We start from the raw sequence: 21974 nt of genomic DNA on the forward strand, positions 1-21974 counted from the left end.
ACCCTCTGACGCCCTGGATTAGTGCCTTCAATGCCTCTTCCCCTGCCATTTCAGTCACAAGGGGGGGAAGAAGATCAACTTGCAAGCTAACCCGGACTTGCACACATCTCCAGCTATTTGCTTGTTGCCACAACCTCTTGCCAGTGGCTCTCTCATAAATGGATCCTCGCCAAAGTTGTTTTTTTTACCCCCATGGAGGAACCTCCTTCACCATTCTATGTGTTTGCAAACATCACCCAGCAATGTCTTATATATATATGCATATATATATCAACATCTTCAACTGCTGAACCAGTTGCTCATCCTCATCAATCCTCATATTCAACTATTCAAGGAATCTCCAGCTTCACTCCCACCTTTACCAATGGGACAAGGGGGGGAGGAAGTTTTTCAAACTGTATTGTCTGTATTCCAAATTGTATTGTGCCCTGTATTTCAACTCACTGTCTATTGCATTGTGCCTGTACCAGTTTTAAATATGTATATAAGTTTTGCTAAATTGCTTAGCTTTATCTTGTTCTTATTGCATTGCTTATTAGAAGCCATTGCTTAGTTAATTGTCTAACTTTTTAGTTTCTACCACTTTCTGCCTGCTTCATAGTAATTGCTTGATATTCATTGCCAGCATTTTCAGGATCGCCTAGTACTCGCATTCTAAAATATTGCTCAGGTACTGCCCACAGTTTCCTGCCTGCATAGAATTTGGTTTTCACTGCATTTGCTTTTTGTCTATTGTTTGCTAGATTGCCTTGCTCAACGTATTAGTTTGCATTGGTTCATTACTTTATTCATATGGTGGAGACCTCACGCTTAGCTAGTTCATAGTTCATGTATGTTACATTTAGTTTTGAGTGGTTGTGGTAAAGAGGAATGGCAACTTCACAGCTTTCTTTAAGTCACCCAAACCCCTCCTAAATGTGTTTTGTTTTTAATTTGGCTTAAGTTTTTGTAGTTTTTGTAGTGGCAGAAGATGGCCCCACTTTTCTCTCTCTGAATTTCTAGTCTGAATTTCAATCTTTGCCGCCACTAACACAGAATATTGGTCTGTAGTGAATAAATTGGACATATAATTCACTACAGAAGGGGGGGAATGTTACGCATGGCAGGATCCCTGCCTTATGCCTTGGCACACTGTACTCCTTAACCAATAGCGCAGCGCAACAGTCTAGACTTGGGAGCAAGCTAGACACAGGACAGACCAAGTCACTCTGGCAGGGCAATGTCAGAGCAGACTCCATCTTAGGAAACAGGACAAGCCCAGGCTTGTTCTCAGCTACTGGTTTGGAAATCCAGGTGCCTCCATGCCCTACTCTCCACCCCCCCCATTGTATTTCTAAGTGAGTGGACTGGCTTCCTCCTGTTTGCCTAAGGGCTCCTAGGAAAATCCTTTGTCTTGCAACATTTTTCACACTTGGCCCCTCTGCCAGGGGATATTTCCTCCCCACACCCTGCCAGCTAGACCTGATGGCTCTCTTCCTCAGAGCCATTAATACCTTTATCCAAATCCATTTACGGCCATCACCCCCCCCCCACTTGGCCAGGTATTGTCCTAATCTCTGGGGACCCTGGAAACTTCCAGCACATGCTTACCTGAGCCTTGTCACATAGCCCCCTTCCCAAAATCCTATAAAAACCGTGGCTTCACACAGCCACTCTGAGTGTCTTCCAACCCGGGACCTCCCACGCTGGTTCGTGCTTCTTCCTCTGACCCACCACTCCTCGGACAGGTAACTATCAAGCCTTCCACTCTTCCTCCCCCTTCTCTATATGACTGCTTGTATGTGTGTTAGCTATTTGTGTGTCTTTTTGTTATTTTCCTTTCAATAAAAGCTTATATTAATATTTTACCATTTACATCTGTGTTTGCCTTGAGTTCCTACAGGTGCTCGACCCTCGTATACATAGGTAATGATCCGATAACGCTAAGTTACCCCCCTCTCGCAGCATTTGAGCTAATATTCCCCACAAGCTCAAAGATACGTGTTTTTAGGACACGTGTTCAGCAATTTGGGTAACACAGGCCAGGTAATCCATCAGACTTCTGTGCCTATCCACTCACCTGTTCCAGGCACTTGTTCCTGCAGCTGTATGCTCTTGCCTTAATTTGCTTGGGTGCTTTAAATTGCTTTTATCTATTTCTCAGTGGGAGAGCATCTGCTTGGCATGCAGAAGTTCCCAGATTCAGCCCCCTACACCTCCAGGGAGAGAGATCCTGGAGCACCCAAGATCCTGGAAAGCTGCTCCCAGCCTGCATTGACAATACTGGCTTTGATGGAGGTTTGATTCAGTGTAAGACAGCTTCGTGTGTTACTTGATTCTGTAGTACCATTATTTGTAGTACTCTAATGCCTATTACTAGGACAAACAAACATATTTTTAAAGTGAGGAATTTTTGAGGCTTATGCACCCCTCCCTCATTGGTTTTGGTGAAGAATTCTGGGAAACCCAAAAACTTGTACCCTGTTTTGTGATATTTTAGTTCAGTGGTCCCCAACCTTTTTATCACCGGGGACCACTCAACGCTTGACAATTTTACTGAGGCCCGGTGGGGGGGGGGTAGTATACTCCTCTACTCTCAACCACTGCCCTAACGCTCTCTGATCGCTATGGTAATGTTTAAACATCCCTTCAAAATAAGATACAGACACGCCACAACAATGAACATAAGGAACATTTTATTTTCATAGAAATTTTAACTCATGACAATGAAAAATCAATGGGAACCCTGAGCTTGTTTCTCTGTAACGGGATACTCCCATCTGGGAATGATGGGAGACAATGACACCCGAAGTGTGTTGTAAAGGGCCGGGGGGGGTGAAGTAAAGGGTCGGGGGGGGAGAAGGCGTCCTTCGCGGCCCACCTCCAATTAGTCGATGGACCACATGTGGTCCGTGGCCCACAGGTTGGGGATCGCTATTTTAATTGATTCATTATTAGACTGTTTTCAGCATTTTTCAGTGACCCTGCATGGCTGCCTATTTTTGGTCTGAAAGTTCTTCCTTGACGGGGATTCAAAAGTTTTTAGTAAATAAATAAGAGAACACCAGTTAAGACCAGTAAAGGACCTGGTTGGATTCAGCAGCCTGTGCATTTCTTCTCTGGTCACTTCAGGTGCTTGGTCCAGTGTCCCATCCTCAGCCATTTCTTTTGGTCGTACACTTGCAATCAGTGTAAGGGCTCCTTTTGGAAAATGCTTGCCCTTTATTCTTGCATGGATTGTCCTTTATTATCAGCCCACCACATACATTCAACAAGCTGCTTTCTTGAAAATCTCTCACATCTACAGCATATATTGAAAACTGTGTGTTGTGCTCCAGTCTCCAGTTCTGAAGAATCCATCATCACCATAATTTATTCTGTGTCAATGTCCCTTTCACTTCAGTGGTGCTCTCTTCTTTCTTATTAGTGGTTCACCAGAATAAACTGGCTTGCAGATGCCGGAATCTAATTTTCTAGCATTATGGATCCTGAGGACCCTGAGTCCTGATGTCCAGGTTAGTAAACAATAGTGACAGATACCTAGATTAAAGACGACAGGATCCTTATAATACTGTGAAGCCATTATGCTTCTATTTCATTATCCATAGCCTGTTTAAAAAGGAGAAAATGTGAAATCCATTTAAAGGACCAAAATACGTCCACGTTTTTAAAAGGATTCAGGTCGGTAGCCATGTTGGTCTGAAGCAGCAGAACAAGGTTTGAATCTAGAGGTACCTTTAAGATCAACAAAATGCTATTACACCTTGAATAAAACTTCGTTGATCTTAAAGGTTCCACCGGACTCAAATATTTAAAAATTGAGTTTTCTAAACTGACAGCTTTAGAACAATTCCTTTAGGCACAGATGGTCAGTGTGCTATAGTGGTTAGGAGGTGAAGCTAGGACTGGGGATACCTGGCTTCAATCCTTGCTCAGCCATAAAATTCATTGGGTGACCTAAGGCCAGTCCTCTGCCCAAAAATGGAGAAGAGGAGAACTATGCATGCTGTCCTGAGTTCCTGAGAGGAAAGGCGAGTTTCATAGACCAGCCAGGACTCAGCAACAGTGAGAAATCCTCACAGAAGGAGGGGTCTTGTGTAGCCAACATAGAGTCAACAGAAGCTGACCAGCAAGCATGTCTGGTCATGCAGTGAGACCTGGGATGATTCTGCACTTCATTTTTTCCATTGTTGATCCTGCTGAATTCAGATCAGTTTGAACCCCGAGTCTTCCACCTTCCTCCCCCCATTCCCCAAATTGAAACAAGGTGTTCTGCACTTGATTGGGGAAGCTCAGAGAAGGGAGGGGAGCCAAGTGCGGAGGAGGATCTTTCTTTCTTTTCCTGAAGGGGGGGGAGGAAGGAAAGGATTGGAGACAGCAGCCTCCCAGAGGAGGAGGGGAAAATCAATCCAAGAGGCAAATCTCTGCTGAGAGAAGTATGGGCTTCTGGAGCGCAGTCACTTTAAAACAGGGCAAAAATAAGTCTTAGGAGGGAAGCCTTGTAACCAGGAACCAGGAAGTCTTTGAACTGATGCCCTAGCCAATCAGGGAAGACAGCTTTGCTACATCAGCATTGCAGACATGGGCAGGAAGTAAATCTGCAAAACACAGAATATCTACACTTATACTGAGGGCTTTAAAAGCCAGGTCTTGGAACAGTGACTTATATCCGCTCTTGGATATCGTGGGGGAAAGCTAGGGTCACTGCAGATTAATCATGGATATTGCAGAGGGAAATTTAAAGCACCCCAAATCAAAATGGAAATAGAATACAGTGCAGAGGGGAGGATTTTTTTGGGGCTGGGAGAGGATAAAAAGCAAAGTGCTGACTCAACCCTGGTTCAGTGTCACATCCATTCTCCAGCTCTACTTTAGCAGGTGAAACTCAGTTGCACACTCCCAACCTTCTGGGATCACCTACATCCTTGGAATGCCACAGAAGAAAGCTCAGAATGGATTTACTGGCTAGGTGGCAAAATGCACATCTCCTGGTTCAATGCCAGCTGCCTGCTGATAGCGGAGATGAGTCTTTGCAGGATTGTTCCTGAGAAGTTGGCTGTATGTAGGATGTCTTGGTATGAGATTATAAAGTTGCCCAACACATACATCAGATGCTGAACTGTTGACACTGCATTGAATTATTTCTGGAAACCTGACCTTTAACTGGACTTCTGAAACTCACCTGGCCTTCTTATCTTTGGAAATTAGAGAAATGCTAAAACCTGACAACAGAAGCCGGCAAGCCAGCCAGTACAGAAAGATAAAAATGTAATAGGTAGGTATCATCTCAATCTCACAATAAACTTGAAAATGAAGTAGTCACTTTGAATCAGTAGGTTTATATGAATGCAATAACCTTTGGTCTATCAAGGTCAGCCCCTTGAATAGCAATAGCTCTCCAAGTAGAGGCCTTTCACATTTACCTACTACTCAATCCTTTCAATGGAAGATGCCAGGGCTTGAAACACTGAATGCAATAGAGTTAGTTCACAGATTCACCTATTTCTTGATCTCCCTTCACAATGATTTACATTTTAGGATTGGTGGGAATTAAAGTCTGTATACAAAACATACACAAGCTGCAAGGTATGGTGCAGAGCTACACCCAATCTCAGTGGTCCTCAAAACAGGAAGGATCCTGGAAATTAGTTTTTTTGTCGTGCCACAAGACCCAAGTGGCTCCAAGTGCTGGAATTAGTGGTGAGACAGGACGCCAAGGCAGAGGTGGAACTGCTACGAGCATAAAGGAGCCTTCTGGCTAGGTTTCAAAAGAAGGGACATGTGAGGAGCTGTCCAACCCAATGGCTGGGGCTATAATTGCTGAACATGAGCTGCCTTAGGGATTGAAGCTAGGGTCTTAAAACGCACTATGTACAATTAGGAAGCTACTGCAAGAGGAAGAATTATGATACTCCATAATCAAAGAGTCTATTCTGTGCTCCCCCATATCCCGCAGGGCTCATGACTAATGGCTGGGAGTTGTATCTCCCACAAGAAAAAATTCAACCTTCCAATAACAATTCAGTTCATAAAAACTCTCCAATGACAGGACAGATCCCCACCCAAGAACCTTCTAGTAGAAGAAATCCAGATTTGTTACTAGTGACATTTGCCCTCTTATGACTGGGAAATGCAGGACACCTTGTTTACCACAACAGAAACTAAACCCCACCCCCCTGACAGGTTGTCCTCTTTCCTGGGAACAAAGCAATAAACTCCTAACATTTTTAATTGAAGAGAGATGGTTTCCCTTTTCAAAGCAGAATGGACAGATGTTTTAGATGTCCTGAGAAGTGGTGTAGGACAGCACATGTGTAAACTCAAACCCAGTTCCAGAATAGGTTAGAGAGAGACTCTCCTGACCAGCAAAAAGATTGAAGAAGAAAAAGAGCTGGTTCTTATATGCTGCTTTTCTATACCAGGGAGTCTCAAAGCAGCTTAGAATCCCCTTTCCTTTCCTCTCCCCACAACAGACACCCTGTGAGGTAGGTGAGGCTGAGAGAGCCCTGATATTACTGCTTAGTCAGAACAGCTCTGTCAGGGCTGTGACGAGCCCAAGATCCCCAGGTAGCTGCATGTAGAGGAACAGGAAATCAAACTGAACTCACTAGATTAGAAGCCACTGCTCTTACCCACTACACCATGCCGGCTGCAAAATGTATGCAAGCCAAGGACTGGCAGAAACAAAATATGTCTTGGCCATCCTGTCTTTCAAAGATGCCTGTCTGTTCCTCAGAACAGAATAAAACAGAACAGGTAAAACTAGTGACTATGTATAACCGTTATCTGCTTGATTTTGTTTCCTTTGATCCATTTCTTTAACATTCCTGCTAATGTTCCAATGCGAGTTTCCTACATTTTCCTAGAAATTAGACCTGTTAGCAAATAAAAATGTCTTTTTATTTCTCTTTCTTATTTCAAAGATTTCAGACTGTGACCCAAAATTCTAACCCAAAGCCCTCCGTCATTCATTCACACAGACTGAAATTCCTAAGAGGGGTAGAGTTATTTTAATTGTTTGTTTATTTATTCATTTATTTATTTATGACTTATTTCCCACCGTTCCTGAAACTGGCTCATGGCAGGTTACAGACAGTCCAAAAATTAAAACCCCCAATATAACCCCATTAAAATATTGTAAATGTGTGTAAGCGTGTATGTAAGAGAGATGTGTGTGTGGCTGCTAACACACAAACACACATGGCCACTGATAGTGAGGGAATGGCAGAGTTTGAGCAGTGGCAACCTACCACAAACAAGAGAAAGGACCAAGCTACTTTACACACAAAGATTCTCCTGCTTCCTAGTGAGTACCTTGAGCAAGGAAAGAGAGAGTGTGGCTGTGGATCATCACGGGCCCTACTAGCAAAAGCTCAGAGAAAAATGGCACCGTGAAATAGGTCCATCACTGAAGGTATAGGACAGAGTCATTTCACACCCAGATCCTTGCTTTGCAACTTCAGAGGTCTAAAATGACAAGCAGAAGACTGCAAGGACTTGTGGGTGGGGGGGAATTTCAATTTCTCTTGTTTGCCCTCCACATAGTATTTCCTCTTTATTCCTCCTATCAAGTATCATATCCTAACCTCTCCCTGCTTTCTTCCCTCCTTCCCACTCATCAACCAATGTGTCTTTCATCTGCCCCCAGTTTTCAGCCATATTTATTATTTATTTCATTTATTCCCTTCAGGTTTGTAAAAATATTTTCTTTGCCTGTTTATGGCACCAGCCTCTGGATTTAAGTAGCCACAGATCTTGCCATGTTGAGAATTATATATACACTCCAGGGCTAGACAACATATGGAACTTTCTGCCTTATTTCCTCAGTTGGTTCCCTCTTTTCTCTCAGTTCCTCAATGAACCCTTCCTCTCTGTCCCCACTGCCTGAAGGAAAACCTCTGTGCTCACTCCCTCTACTGACCTCCCCTCCCCTCCTCCTTCTCTGGGGACACTAGCTCAGAAGGACTCCAGGGAGGGTTCTAGCACTGGGACCAGCTGTGGGAGGATGTAACTAGCGTAAATGGAACAGCTTCCAGTATGAATCTTTTGATTCAACTGCTGTTAGCTTATTCCCAAATGCTTGTGTGATTTTATATTCCACCCAGTTACTTGTAGTTTAATATAGCCCCCAAATTTAGTATTGCCTTTTCAATCAGCCTACTTTCCCCTTGCTTTTCTTTCCTGTTATTTTATGGATTCAGTGACTGAAAATTGTTGCTGTTTTCCTCTATCTTCTCCCACGATTCCACCCAACATATTCTAAATTTGTACTCATATTTTATTATTTTTTAAAAAAAGAGACTTAAATATCTTTGGTAGAAGATTTGGAAGAACACGTTTGAAGCAGCAGAGCCAGGTAGCTACTGAAGAGTATTCTATCTGGCCTGGCATCTCCACTGATTCTTGTGCACTTACTGTAGGGGTCCCAACCTTTTCTGAGCCTGTGGGCACATTCTGAGGCAGGGTGGTAGGCACTAGGATTGCCAAGTCCCTCTGACAACCGGTGGGATGTGATGGGACATAACGGGGGGCTCAATAGTGATCTCCCAGTGATGTGTGGACATCGCTCTGGGCATGTGATGATTCCCCGTATACACATGGGGGCGGGGCGTGCAGGGCTGCCCTGGGGTAGTGCGTGCACACAAGCGTTGCGCCAGAGCCAGGAGGCCCGGGACACTGCTGGCCACAGTAAGCGGCAGCAACCGGGGGGGGAGGTGGGGAGGGGCTGGGGGGAGTGGGGGGGCTGGGCCCCCTCCATACACTATGGCGGGGGCAGGGGGTTGCCCCTGCCAGCTCTGCAGCTCCAGAGGTCAGGGCCGGGCGAATGGTCCAGTGCTGTCCATTATGCACAGTGCCGGCCCGCCTCAGCCCCTGCCGCCACCCAGTGTATCCAGGAAGGTGCAGAAATTCCCGCGTTTGCATAATGCGGGCCTTCTGTAGCCCTGGGCTGGGACACGCCCGGTGCTGACAGTGGCGGCAAGCATTATTGGCGATTTTCCATGAAGCACTGCCGCCACCAGCACAGGCGTTCTGCCCTGTGCATAATGGGTCATTGGGGAGTGGTGACTTTGTAGATGTGGCTTTTTAAACCCCTCCTCAATAAACCTCATCTTCATGGATATAGAAAGCAGAAGATTCTGAACCTCCAGTTTCTGTGGATTTTCCCCTCAAGATGTAGTCCCATTCTTAGAATTTCAGTCAAATCTCAGAAGAAGAAACTTTTTAGATGGAATGGGAGCATATGAGGAGAGAAAGTTCATTTCCACTAACTTAAAAAAATCCAATTCAGATTTGTTATTTCTTAATATAACGTGAATTACACTGCATAGTATTTTGTGAACCCCTCCTCCCAGTTATTTTAAACTTCTCAGATTACATGAAACAATTCTGTGATAGGCAAGGATTAAAATAAGAAAGCTGAATGTTTGGTAGACAGATTCTAACCCAACTATTAGACTATCATACAAGTCATTTCCTGTTGCGCTGATGACATTAACGAAAACACGAGCAGATTAGGGTTGACATTTTGCCTATTTGGAAATATATGTAGGAAGAATGTGAATAAAAATGTACACAATTGCATTCTACCAGTAGCTGTTTTTTGAGGGTGATGTAGCCCATGTCTAATGAATTCATAACCATTCCTCATTTACTTAAGAAAACAGAATGTAATAATAAAAACATTTTTAAAGGGAAAAAAGATTTGGTATTTAATTTCTGCCTTTAATTGATTTCAAAGAAAAGATTATTGCTTGTGTTTGAAAGGGAGACTTCTTTATCTCCCACCTTTCTGTAATGTAACCCAAGGATATATATGTCCACAGATATATTGCCAAGATGTCTTCCATTCAGAAACTGACTAAATGGAGACCTGGGCAGAGTCTGCACTTACTTCCTTTATTCTATTGTCAATCCTGTTGAATTCAGATCGCTTTGAACTCGGGTCTTCCTCTCCCCCCCTTCCCGTTGAAACAGGAAAGTCTTCTGCATGTGGTTAGGGTAGTTCAGAAGGGGGGGGGGGAGCCAAGCCTCTTTCTTTCTTTTCTTGAAGGGGGGGGGAGAGGAGCCAGGCAGGGAGCCTCTTTCTTTTCTTGGAGGGGTGGGGGAGATGATCGAAAAAGGCAGAGGAGAGAGGAAAAATCCAGGACCGACAGAAGTTGAGAGAAATTAGGGGCTTCTCCTTTAAGGCAAGCTTGTCACATGACCAAGTGTGGCCTATCAGAGGTTCGCTACCAGGGAGCTTGGTTTCCCAATCCGGATTTTAAAATCTATTGAGCATTAAAAGCACTCCAAGATATCGCACAATAAAGGTAGGGTCACTCAAGATCTATCCTTCTTGCTGCAGAAGGAAAATTTAAATTGCCCCAAATCCAAACGGAAATCGCATTCTATGTAGAGGGCAGGGACTGAATCAATCTGGGGTTGGAATAAAAGCTCGGTGCAGTTTACACCCTGGTTAGCTACATTTAGACTACTCAATAATGTGTGCTTTGACCAAATTCTAGGTTTAACCTTGTTGTTTCAGGACCTGAATTTAATTGACCAATCAAGAAAGAAAAATAAAATTCAATTGGTCTTAATATTGTTCCTTTAAGCATAAAGAGAAGTCATATCCCCTTTCCCCAGAGTCTTATTTCAGTGCCAGTTCTCTATATGGGTGTGACTGCCTGCCAGTGGTAGGCAAGCGCTAGCCCCCATGTTGACTCCCCTGAACTTGCTCAGTGGAGCAATAGGAGAAAAACGGGGAACAAACCATGGCACACATACTGTGATGTCACAGAATTTGTGAGTCACTCTAGTAACTTGCCCAAATTTCTATGGTCTTTACCATAGAGATTGTGGAAACTCCTAAAGTGATGCAGATGCCATGACTACAATGTCAACATCACTCTCCCTTCCCAGGTTCAGCTCCTAATGCCTCTCAAGATTGCTAGATCAAGGCTGGAAACTTTACCTGTTCCTTTTATAGAGAGTTATTGTGCTAAAGTGGGCCATTAAAACTTTTGATACAGAGATACTAAATAACATCACGTGGTAAATAACTTCCCATTAAGGCTGTATTATGCCTTAATACAGGACATTTTCCCTAGAGAGTTGGCAACCCTAGGGACCATCCATCTGGTGTTTTGCCACAGATATATAGTGTTTTCCATTTAAAATACTAGTCATAGTTATGGGGCATCTCAAAATTATGTCCTGAGTGAATGATTTTCCTTTTTCCAGTCAGCCTGACAAGTGGATAACTATGAGCTGCAACAACTAAAACACTAATCATGAAGGTGTCAATAGAGAAGGAGCTTTGTTCTTTCCAGATTTGCTCCCCTGCTGCCTTATTGTGTAATTGTTGCTTAAGAAGCAGTTTACGATCCTTCCCCCTGCTAAGACAGGAAACTAAACCCTTTCTGATTTTATGCTAGCTGCTGAAACAAAAAGAAGTAGCAAACTCCAGCATTGTGATGTCAGCCAACAACGGTCAGAATTTTAATATCTGCGCAAAATTCAGACTGCTGACATCAATGAAGAGGGAGGGAGGAGAAGCAACACATCACCTACATTACCAGAGGCAGCACTCTATAAGAAGGGAAGAACTGATTCTCCAAAGGGCACTCAGCAGCAGTTCTATTGGATATCGCCTGTGGTTCTACAGAGGAGAGCAACTTTGAAGTACAGGCGTGTGAACAGCTGCAGGAACAAAAGTGAACGGGAAGAACTCTTTGGAAACCCCAGCCAAGGACTGAAGCTCCTGTTCAGAAGGTAATTCCCATTTCTGCTTCATTGTCAGGCTGCCTGGGTTGGAGTTCCCTCTTGTTAGGAAGTGCATGCTAATGGCCAGCTGTTTTTTCGTGATGTTCTTGATGCTAGCAGGATTATACTGGTTGCTGAGAGGGAATGCCTGCTCTGAATGACTTCTTGCTTTGTGAAACTTTCAATCAGAATGTGTGTGTTTCCTTTCTTAAACAATGAGTTCCACTATATCAAAAAAGTCAGTGTTGATTCTTAGCCACTGGAACTTCTCGGAACTGATTGAAATAGATGTCTTGAAATTAGGTTGCCAGTTTGCTAAATTAGAAAGAGTTAGGATTATGTTGGGAAAATGCTGTAGAAATTCAATGTCTTCAGAAAAGCCAAATGTTTGCACTTTTGGGGGCAATTAGCCAAAACATCAGAGACCAGTTGCTTAAATAAAAGTTTCATAAAAGATGATAAACAATGTTTATTTAAATGCTGTTAAAAACTCGTTAAAAACAACAGCAAATGAAGCCCCTGAACTAAGAAAAAAGGAACAAATATAAAACCTCATATTTGTACTGAGTTTATAAAGATGAACACCCCTTTTGCTTTCATAAGCAATGGTGGTGGTGGTGTCCATACAATTTTGATTTTTACAACTTTTACATTCAATAAATAGAAAGTATAAAACAACATTTGAAAAACTAGATACATTTTATTTAAGCCACCTTTGTTGCATCTGAATTCTGTTTAAAAATGTACGTATGTATTTTAGCTACAATAGATATGGTATGAAACAAAACCTATCCTACAATTTTCAAGAAAAAGTTATATAGCTTTCTATTTCAGGCACTAAATGCCTTCAAGTCACCCCTGTGTTAAAAATATATTCTCATAACTGAGGATCTTAAAGGAACATTAACATCTATCTACATATACAATCCGCCAGTGCCTTGCTCAAAGGAAAACATCCACATTCATCTGAAAATCCTCATGTACACTAAAAAGGCGTCCAGAAAATTAAAAGGGACAAGCAATCATTTCCATGGGCAACTAAAGCAGAATGGGATTTGTGACAGAAGAATTATGGCTCCTAGCTATATCACATATCTTTCTGAATGATTATTAAGATTGCACGTATCATCATGTTTGTTCCGATCCCTGCCACCCTGTTTTTCTTCACAGGACCTTCAGTCCCATAATGCCATCGGCTCAACTGTTCCTTCTGCTATTCTTTCTGGCTTTCACCAGCGTTTGTGTCAACTTGGGGCAGCCATTTCCAGAGGATGATGAGAATGAAGAAAGGGGTCACTTGGACGATATCTTCCAAAGGGCAGAAAACATTATCTTGAGGTCTATTCTCATGAAGCCTGAAGATGACGAAGAGGACACCAACAAAGGTAAGTGAGAATCTGGGGGTTTCTGTTGCATCCTTACAGCTGGAGTCCATTTCCTTATATTTTATTTTGATCCATGGGACTTTTAAAATATAGACATAAAGGCTCTCAAGATTTTCCCCTCTTTATTCCTGGTTGTCAACATGGAACAATTCATTCTTCATGGATAGTGAATTCCATGCATGAGAAATGGGGCCATTTTGTTCACTGCTTCTTGCAGTTAGGTACATTTATCAAGATGATAATGGTTGATTTGCACAGAAGCCTTAGGAACAGAAATTTCTACCTAGGTCACTTTTATCTACTCCAATGGACAGAAGCTCTCTATGGTCTCAAACCGAAAGAAGTGTAACATTAATTTGAGATCCTCTAAAGGTAACTCGGAACATTTGCATACAAAAAATATGCTGTACCACCAAGCCATGACCTACCCATGTATTATGAAGGCTATACCTACCTCAGAACTTCTGAATAAGTCAGTTTAACTGAAGAGATAGATCCACAAGCAACCAGGCTGAATTGGTATAGATCACTCTCTTTGGATTGTTGGGAAGGTGTGGGGAGCAGTAGCTAATAGGAATGCTGTCAAGATTATACCCCAGAAGACCCTATAGGGAGCCCCAAAAATTACATTCAGTTTTACCCATTATGTTCAGCCTTTTTGCTTAACATTACTTCCAATTCAAGCCCATGTATAACTGCTATGACTAATGCTGCTCGAACTTCTGTTACTTTTACTTATTGTTGAGCAAAGTTACATATCTCGATTATCAGTGAGGCAAGCAGAAAAAAACAAATCAATCTACATGTTACATAAGTTTATGTGACCATTAATCATATTCAAAAGATGCAGTGAGATCAGCTAACTATAAATATCTACCAGGTAGTAATTCAGGCTCTATACATAGTTTCCTAAATACTTTAACCTTGAAGAATCACACTGAAGATAAGACCGTAAATTATTCTAATAGAAGATATAGATAAAATTACTATTATAGTGATTCACAGAATGCAAAAGGCAGGATTTTATCAGAAAGTTTAGCATTCCAAAGCATAGTAATATAAACTATTCAACAAATTTGTCTGAAGTCTGTCAATTATTCCTTATCTGATAGTACATACATACATACAGCCAGTACAGCCCTACATAGTACAGCCAGTTTGGTGTAGTGGTTAGGAGTGCGGACTTGTAATCTGGCATGCCAGGTTTGATTCTGCACTCCCCCACATGCAGCCAGCTGGGTGACCTTGGGCTCGCCACAGCACTGATAAAGCTGTTCTGACCGAGCAGTGATATCAGGGCTCCCTCAGACTCACCCACCTCACAGGGTGTCTGTTGTGGGGAGAGGAATGGGAAGGCAACTGCAAGCCATTTTGAGCCTCCTTCGGGTAGGGAAAAGCGGCATATAAGAACCAACTCTTCTTCTTCTTTGTCATCAATGCAATTTGCCACACATGATTAATCCAGTCGTATTTAGACAGTGGCTTCTTTTTTCAGTTGGCATGTATGGCCATTTCTGCTGTGGTAACCAAACAAGTTCTGTGCGTAAGGAGGATAAATATCCTTTAGACAAAAACAAGAGCATCAGGAGCTAAAGGGATGTTAATTACCTAACCTTTGATATCCTGCTTGAACTTAACTGAATAATGCCTGGTTTTGAGAAGAGATAATGTTATTTCTCAGGTTAGTTAATACTGGGAATTTTCTTGGACAGATACAAGTGCTTCTCAGCTGAACTGGATTTCCAAAAGACAGCACCCTGGAAAGAGATCTCTAAATGATGTAGACAAGAGGCAGCACCCTGGGAAAAGGGAAGACACGAGTGATGGTTCCTATGGAGAAACTCTGAAGCGGCAACACCCTGGGAAAAGAGAGGAAGACGGTGAATTTGAACGCTACTTAGAACTGCAGAAGAGACAGCATCCTGGCAGAAGGGCCCTGTGGGATCTGTACCCAGAGATCCCTAGCAACCAGCTGGCCTATCCGAATGAATTCTCCAAAAGGCAACATCCAGGCAAGAGGTACCTGGCTTATAGCAAGCGACAGCATCCCGGCAAGAGAAGCTGGGAGGACGAGCTTGACGGCAGTGAGCAGGACTTGGAGAAACGACAACATCCAGGGAAGAGGTACCTGGGTCCAGAGAGCCCAGACTACGCTGTCCCCTGTGACCCTCAGGAGTCCATCGACTGCAGCAAAGGCAGCTTGTTGTTGGAGCTGCTAGATAGTGTCAACAAAGGCCAGGTAGAAGAGAAGCGACAACACCCTGGAAGAAGGTCTTTGTTGGATGAGGAAGCGGAGGTGGAGGAGTGAGAAAGGGGCAGTGTGTGATGAGGCATTGTTCACATCTCTCTGAATGATCCCCCACCCCCCCAGCTATTCAAGTTCCATTCACAACCCTTTTTGACTCTGCTTGCTGCCATACCATGCAGGTAATTCTTTTGTTCCTCGTGGATTATGGTCCGGATTTAGCAATGCACAGAATTGTGGGTTTGATTTTAAGCACAGGACTAAGTTGTCCCACTGCAAGGTCCATGACCAGGCTTTCTCACATCTTAAAATAAAGTGCATTAATAAAGGATGATTCCAATATTTATTTTCTTTAGAGATGCATGGGGGGCAAAGATGCAAATTACCCTGATGTGAGAACAGTCAGTGTGAGCCTTAATGCTCTCAACGGACAGACCAACTCCCAAAACAGTTTGCCTGCGATGTGTTTCATGCTCATGTCTATCTATGTATTCCTGCAACACAAAGAGAAGCACCTTTGACAGTTTTGTAGCTATTTCCCTCTGCTTTGTAGCTATAGCTGTTTCCTTCCATAGGGCTTTCGGTAGAGAAATGTAAAACTAGAATCACCAACAGGTTCTTTTCTGAACTGGGTTCTACATGTATAACCTGGGAGGTTTGTAGTGCTTCCAACTAGAATATCTCACCAGTTTGCCTGTGATATGTTTCATGCACATGTCTGTCTATGTATTCCCGCAATGGGTGGGAGCTCTTCACAGTTTGGAAGCATGCAGGCATGAGTGGGGAGCAGTTGAAAAATCAGGGTCCCATTTTTGGGAGGACTGAAAGCCCCACAGATTGGCTGACCAAGCTGATCGTGAATAGATGAGATAGGCAAGGGACCAGCCTAGGATGACACCACAGAGGCAAGGGACTGCCAGACTTGGACATGCAGTGCGAGAACATCCCACAGCACCCTTCAAAGGGGCCCTATGGAGATGCCATTTCAGGATTCTTTTTTACACGTATATTTTGTTTCTGATCCCTGAACCTTCAAACCTGCTGCTCACCTTGGGGCAGCCATCAGCAGCACCATGGCGCCCGTCCCCTCCTCCTCGATCAGTTTCTAATTCCTCCTCTGCCCACTTAGAATGTTTAGAACAACTCTTGGAGTGAGTCACACATTTGCATGCCCTCGGAGGGACTGCAGACCCACCAATACAATGACGATTCCCCAGTATGACTGCAAGAGGCAGACTAGCTACTATTCTAGATAACAAACAACAAAATGATTCCATAGTCCATCACACACCGTGATTAATTAAATCATAGAATCATAGAATAGAGTTGGAAGGGATCTCATGGGTCATCTAGTCCAACCCCCTGCACTATGCTCCATCCTCTATATGGCAGCCTTTTAAATACTTGAAGATGGTTATCAAATCCCCTCAGCCACAAGAGAATTTACTGGAAGGGTTGGGGAAGAAAGCTAATATAGACCAATTAAATAAAAATGGATTATTTTTTTTTTGGGGGGGGGGGTTGTTGTTTTTCTGCAAATGCTTTTAGTTCAATGCCCAAGCTGGAAGCAGACCAAGTGGGTTCCTATGAAAAGGGTACTTTTTGACGGGCTCACATCACAGCTCCCACCAGGCACCGATCACAGTGCTCTGGTCTCTATTGGTGCTGTTTCTGTTGTAATAGGGCAGGGACAGGGAAGGGCTTTTGCTATGCCAGGCATCCTGGGTTGTACAAGTTCTACAAATAAAATGGATGGAAGCACATTCCAAAGGGCGGTCTGCTTCACAAGTAGGAATGATGCCTGTGCAGAAGGGGACTCCTGTAGCCGGTGTTCCCTAGTCATCAAAGGTGTGTTCCATCCAAATCTGGATCAAACTCACAAAGCCACATCTCTCGCAGCCACTTTCCATGTGGTGAGGTTTATGACAGGGGATTGTGAGATGGATCAAGCAGCCATTCTGCTAATGAACAAGATTAATGTGCATGGAGAAATTACATGCATATTCAACAAATCAGACATTTGCTATTATCCTTTGCCCTAAACCTGATTCAAGATGATGCAAGGGGCAAGAACCTTCTTGATTATCAAGGTTTCAAACAGCTGATCTGTTTTTACTTTATTTCAAAGGAATGGCAACAGTATTCATTTACCATTGCAGCAAGCAGGTGTCTTTGCTTCATTATGTGGATTTTCGTACCCATTGTCCCAAAATAAATGTCTTCACTTTGGGTCGACAAAAGGTGTTTTTCTGCCATAAACAAATCAATAAACATTCATTATTACCAATGTCCCACACTCACTTGTCCTTTTTGGTTGTGCAAAAGCAAATAAATCTGCATCTTAAATGGAAATATTTCAATTTAAGTGATGGGGGGGGGATAATTTTTTTCTAGTCAGAACTTTGAATTGTAATAACTATAGACATCCTAGAGTAGAAGACCCCTTTTCTGTAGTAATAGCAGAGGTGCTTCTGAAAGGCATTTACATGATTTTTAAAAAATAAAACACGCAGAATGCAACATGAATAAACCTATCAGCATCTTCCTTTAAAAAGTGATAGTGAACTTTGGCCATTGGACTCAAGGAAAAGGTTATCTCTGGGAAACTATCCACCATCTTGATCTGCCCAAAGAATGTGCAATTATAGAACTAATTTGTGCTGAACAGACAGCTGTCTCTTAAGGCAGGTAGATCTGCTTTTAAATCACAAGACAGAAAACACAGAAATCTGAACATGTATAACAAAACTTCCTATGTGGGGGATTTGTCATGTTAAGCAGATGAAAGAGTGGAAGGGAGTGGGGAGGATTGTATGTGAAGCCACATTTTCCAGTTTTTGGAGCACTTTTTGTGATCTCGACATGTGCACTCTCACAGATACGTAGAATATCCAGACATCTGAAATTCAGCCAAGCCTTGGTTATTCTGTTCTTCATACTAGGAAAGCTAATCCTATGCAGTTAAGAGCATGGCTAGTCTGCTGCTTATGTCCGTGGGACTGAGAATCCGCCTCATCTTCTAAACTGTGAAGACTTTTCAGAGTAACCCAGGCCCAGCTGACGATTGCCATGACTGAACATCCAACATAGACAGGATATAAATTGGGCGTTCTCCAAAGTCAAATTAATCGGCCTGAATTAAGGGGGATTATTTCTCATTATGATAACATTGCTGCCGGCTGACCCAGAAAGCACTCGGCTGAGTAAGCAGACTAAGGAATCCTGTGGTTATACATACTTGTGAGACAAGACAAACGTAGTGTTACAGCCTGGCCTGGCCAGTGTGGTAAGAAGAACGATGCACCCAATAAGTGGATGCACACAGCATATCTGCTTAGCACCGTGGAGAATCCAGAGCTGCCACCACTGCAGGTTAACACTATACTCTTAAAATAGTACGTCCATCCTTTCTGATGTGTTCAGAGGTGTTCAAAGCTGCCAGAAGAGAGGAAAATTAATGTCAATGCTAAAACTGGAGACAATTCGGGGAGCTGATTGGGAAGAGGCGCAAGGTTGTGGCCATTAACAAACCCATTAGTGCTAATTACACTGGTGCACTTTTTACGTTGTGTCAGGAACAATGCTCTTAGGAGACCAACCATGATCATAGGAAATCTCTTTATACCACTGGGTCAGAAAAGACTAGTTGGTCCATCCTCACCCCTATAAAGAATCTGGGCCATGCTTGCTTCTGAGACTCTGTTCTCACTGGCCCTTGCAGATGAGTGAGCACCTTTGCTATGCTTCACTCTGCTCTAAGCTCCACAGGATCTAGACCTGGCATTTCTCATGGAAATTGTAGTCCATGAACATCTGGAGGGCCACAGGTTGACAACCCCTGCAATAGAGGACATATCCCTCTTACATTGGTTTTACTCCATGTGAATTCAGTTGTGCCCCAAAATAACAACTGATGCATTTTCCATTTAGTACATAGTTCATACACAGACTGAAAAATCAACACCACAGTGATGCTTGGCTGGTTCTGGTATCTTGCAGTACCTGGTGAAAATATTGCTTGGTTCTTCCATCTAGCTGTTTTGTGCATTCACTGCCATTAGCTAGAGACTCTGAAGTTAAAATTGTTTGCTCACACTGACAGCTACAACAGGGTTTCAAAGTTTTATAATATGGCAATTCAGAAAGGTGTGCAAAAAGGTGCTGTCTGAGTAATCTAAAAACCTGCCTGAAGTTGCATCTCAGAAAAATGTTCTTGAAAATCCGACAGAAACCACATTGATGGGCAACCTATAAAAAGTGCTGCTATTTATTGTGAATGTACATTGATAAATGAATGGAAAGACATCATGTTCCAAAATTAAGATGTAGCCACTTAGGCTGTTTGTACAATGCAGCACATCCAATAACTGAAGTATGAAGAGCAGGCAGCAGATGGCAGGACCTCCCATGAAAGAGAGACCTCGCTTCTACAATGGACATTCCTCAGCTAAGTTGCTAAATTGTGAGGCCTCATCCTTTAGCTACGTGCTAGATATTCAACAGAACAGGACTCTGGGCCTGAAGGGGTAACCTCAGGGAAATTCCGCACAGAAAAAAAAATAGCGTTATGCCAGCGCAATGGCATAATGCTAAGAAAAAAATGCGCCTCAGGGAATTCCTCATCTGCTGGCTCCTCTGCTGCCATCTCACGCTTCCTGCCACTTCGCATGCCTGCTTGAAATGGCAGAAGAGGGGAACGCGCTATACACACCCTATCTTCTGCCTGTCAATGAAGACAGGTGTCCAATCACCTTTTCCCCTCTTTTAGAGAGACTACAATGCGAGCTAATTTTTTTTGAGACTTATGCATTAGAAGAAGAAGAAGAAGAAGAAGAAGAAGAAGAAGAAGAAGAAGAAGAAGAAGAAGAAAGCCCTGTTCCGGGTGAAGAGAGAAGTGAGGCGGGCTCGAGAGCGGGCACTGGAGTTGGAGATCTTGCTACTTTGGCCACTTTGGTAACGCACGTGTCTTTTGCAAGTAGATTGCTGGCTGCTCTCCTCCTCTCGCTATATGGCAGGGGGAATCCAGTTTATGCGATTCCTCTGCAAGCGCTTTAAAATGGAGGATGCAGCTCCCGGTTTGCTGCTGGAATGCTGGATGTTCATGACGCTATGCAAAAGGCCAAAAATATGGCATTTACAAAAGGTAAGAATTTCACTTTTTTATCGGGTGTGGATGGTCTCTGGAAGCATCCTTAGCCAGGAACATTTCAGAAAAGGGAAACTAGAAAGTAAATGTGGTGATGGAACTGTGCTTACGTTTTCCTCGTTTGATTGTATCATCTGCCTCGGTGAATCGCTATTAACCACAATTACTAAATGGAAACTCTACATTCAGAGGTTATGCATATGGCTGGGAAAACGGTTGGTGGAGAGTTACTGCCTTTCTGCCTTAGTTGCCAGGTCTTTGATCAATACAATACAATCTATCATAAGAAGCCAAGTCACCTTCTTTAGGGTGGGTCTTAGGTTAATGCCCCCCAGATTCTGCTTTAGGGCAGAAAGGCTATGAGGCAGTAAAATATCTGAAATCCACACCACTTTGTACCTAAGAGAAATTACCAAGTTGGCAGATGAGATGTTATTCAGGATGGTGAAAATCAAATAGATCAGGAACAGCTACAAGAAGATCTTTCCAAACTGGGTAAGTGAAAGGCACTGCATACCAGGACAAAAAGACCCAACAACGCCCTGAAGGACTCGGAACAGAAAGTGTGTGACCGGAAAAGGAAGTCTGATGATATCTCAATGAAAATGTGATCTCAGTGTCTGGCAGCAACGGCAAAGGTAAATTCTACTCCAGAGATCATTAGGAAGGAGGTTGATCTATGGAATGCCCACTCTTGGAATGCTGGGTACAGTGCACTCAAAAACAAAACTGCAAAGTTGGAAAAGGTACAAAAATGTTCCAGAGGTTAGAACACCTTCATTATGAAGAAAGGCTAGAAAACATTTCAGTTTAGGGGAAGAAAAGTCATTTCCCCAGTAAAATGTTCCTGGTCTTCACCCCTCTGCACCTGGTACTTCACTTTTCCACATTGGACTAATTTTGGTAGAGAGTGCAAAGAAAAAAAAACCCTCTTTAATCTATACTTTTGCAGTGATTGCCCAAAAGTCTTCTTGGAGGCCATTTTGAAATTGGATCCTAAGTTTTGATTGACCTAGGAAGGGAAGTCCCAAGCCAGGGGGAAGGTCCATGGGGTGCCACGTTGCCAGCCCTTCTGTTTCAAGGGATCTCCACCTTCTCCTTGAACAATTCTCAATAAGTGTTATACCACAGAGATAGAACTCTTGCCCGTCTTTCAAGGGAAAGGAGAGATGTTTAGTTATTTTAAGTAAATCTGGCTAGCAGATGCATTTTGTCCCTTTTCTAGTATTGTGCATTATTCTAACTGCCTATGGATTTGTCTCCAAAGATCTGTGCATTCTGGGAACGTGTTTAATCAATAAAACTTTTAAAATCTTTGGGAGGCTGGAGAATAGACCTGTTGGAAATGCCTACCCTCAAGACTTTAGCCTTTCTTGGTCATGAATTTACCACGGAAAGGGATAATGAAGACAACTTCCCCAGGGAGAAGGGCAAAGTGCAAAAAGGTAAACTCTGCATCCCCACAAGTACACAT

The 21974-nt window shown here is 43.1% G+C and overlaps 1 protein-coding gene across 1 annotated transcript; it reads left to right on the forward strand.

Moving 5' to 3' along the window:
- The first annotated feature begins 11478 nt into the window (after positions 1 to 11478).
- On the forward strand, positions 11479 to 15683 carry TRH (thyrotropin releasing hormone). The gene is made up of 3 exons (XM_077325328.1): positions 11479 to 11733; positions 12895 to 13109; positions 14822 to 15683. The coding sequence occupies exons 2-3, from the start codon at positions 12911 to 12913 to the stop codon at positions 15415 to 15417; spliced, it is 795 nt and encodes a 264-aa protein (XP_077181443.1). The 5' UTR covers positions 11479 to 11733; positions 12895 to 12910; the 3' UTR covers positions 15418 to 15683.
- The last annotated feature ends 6291 nt before the right edge of the window (positions 15684 to 21974 follow it).

The sequence above is a fragment of the Paroedura picta genome, chromosome 3, assembly GCF_049243985.1.
Source record: "Paroedura picta isolate Pp20150507F chromosome 3, Ppicta_v3.0, whole genome shotgun sequence".
Lineage (NCBI taxonomy): Eukaryota > Metazoa > Chordata > Lepidosauria > Squamata > Gekkonidae > Paroedura > Paroedura picta.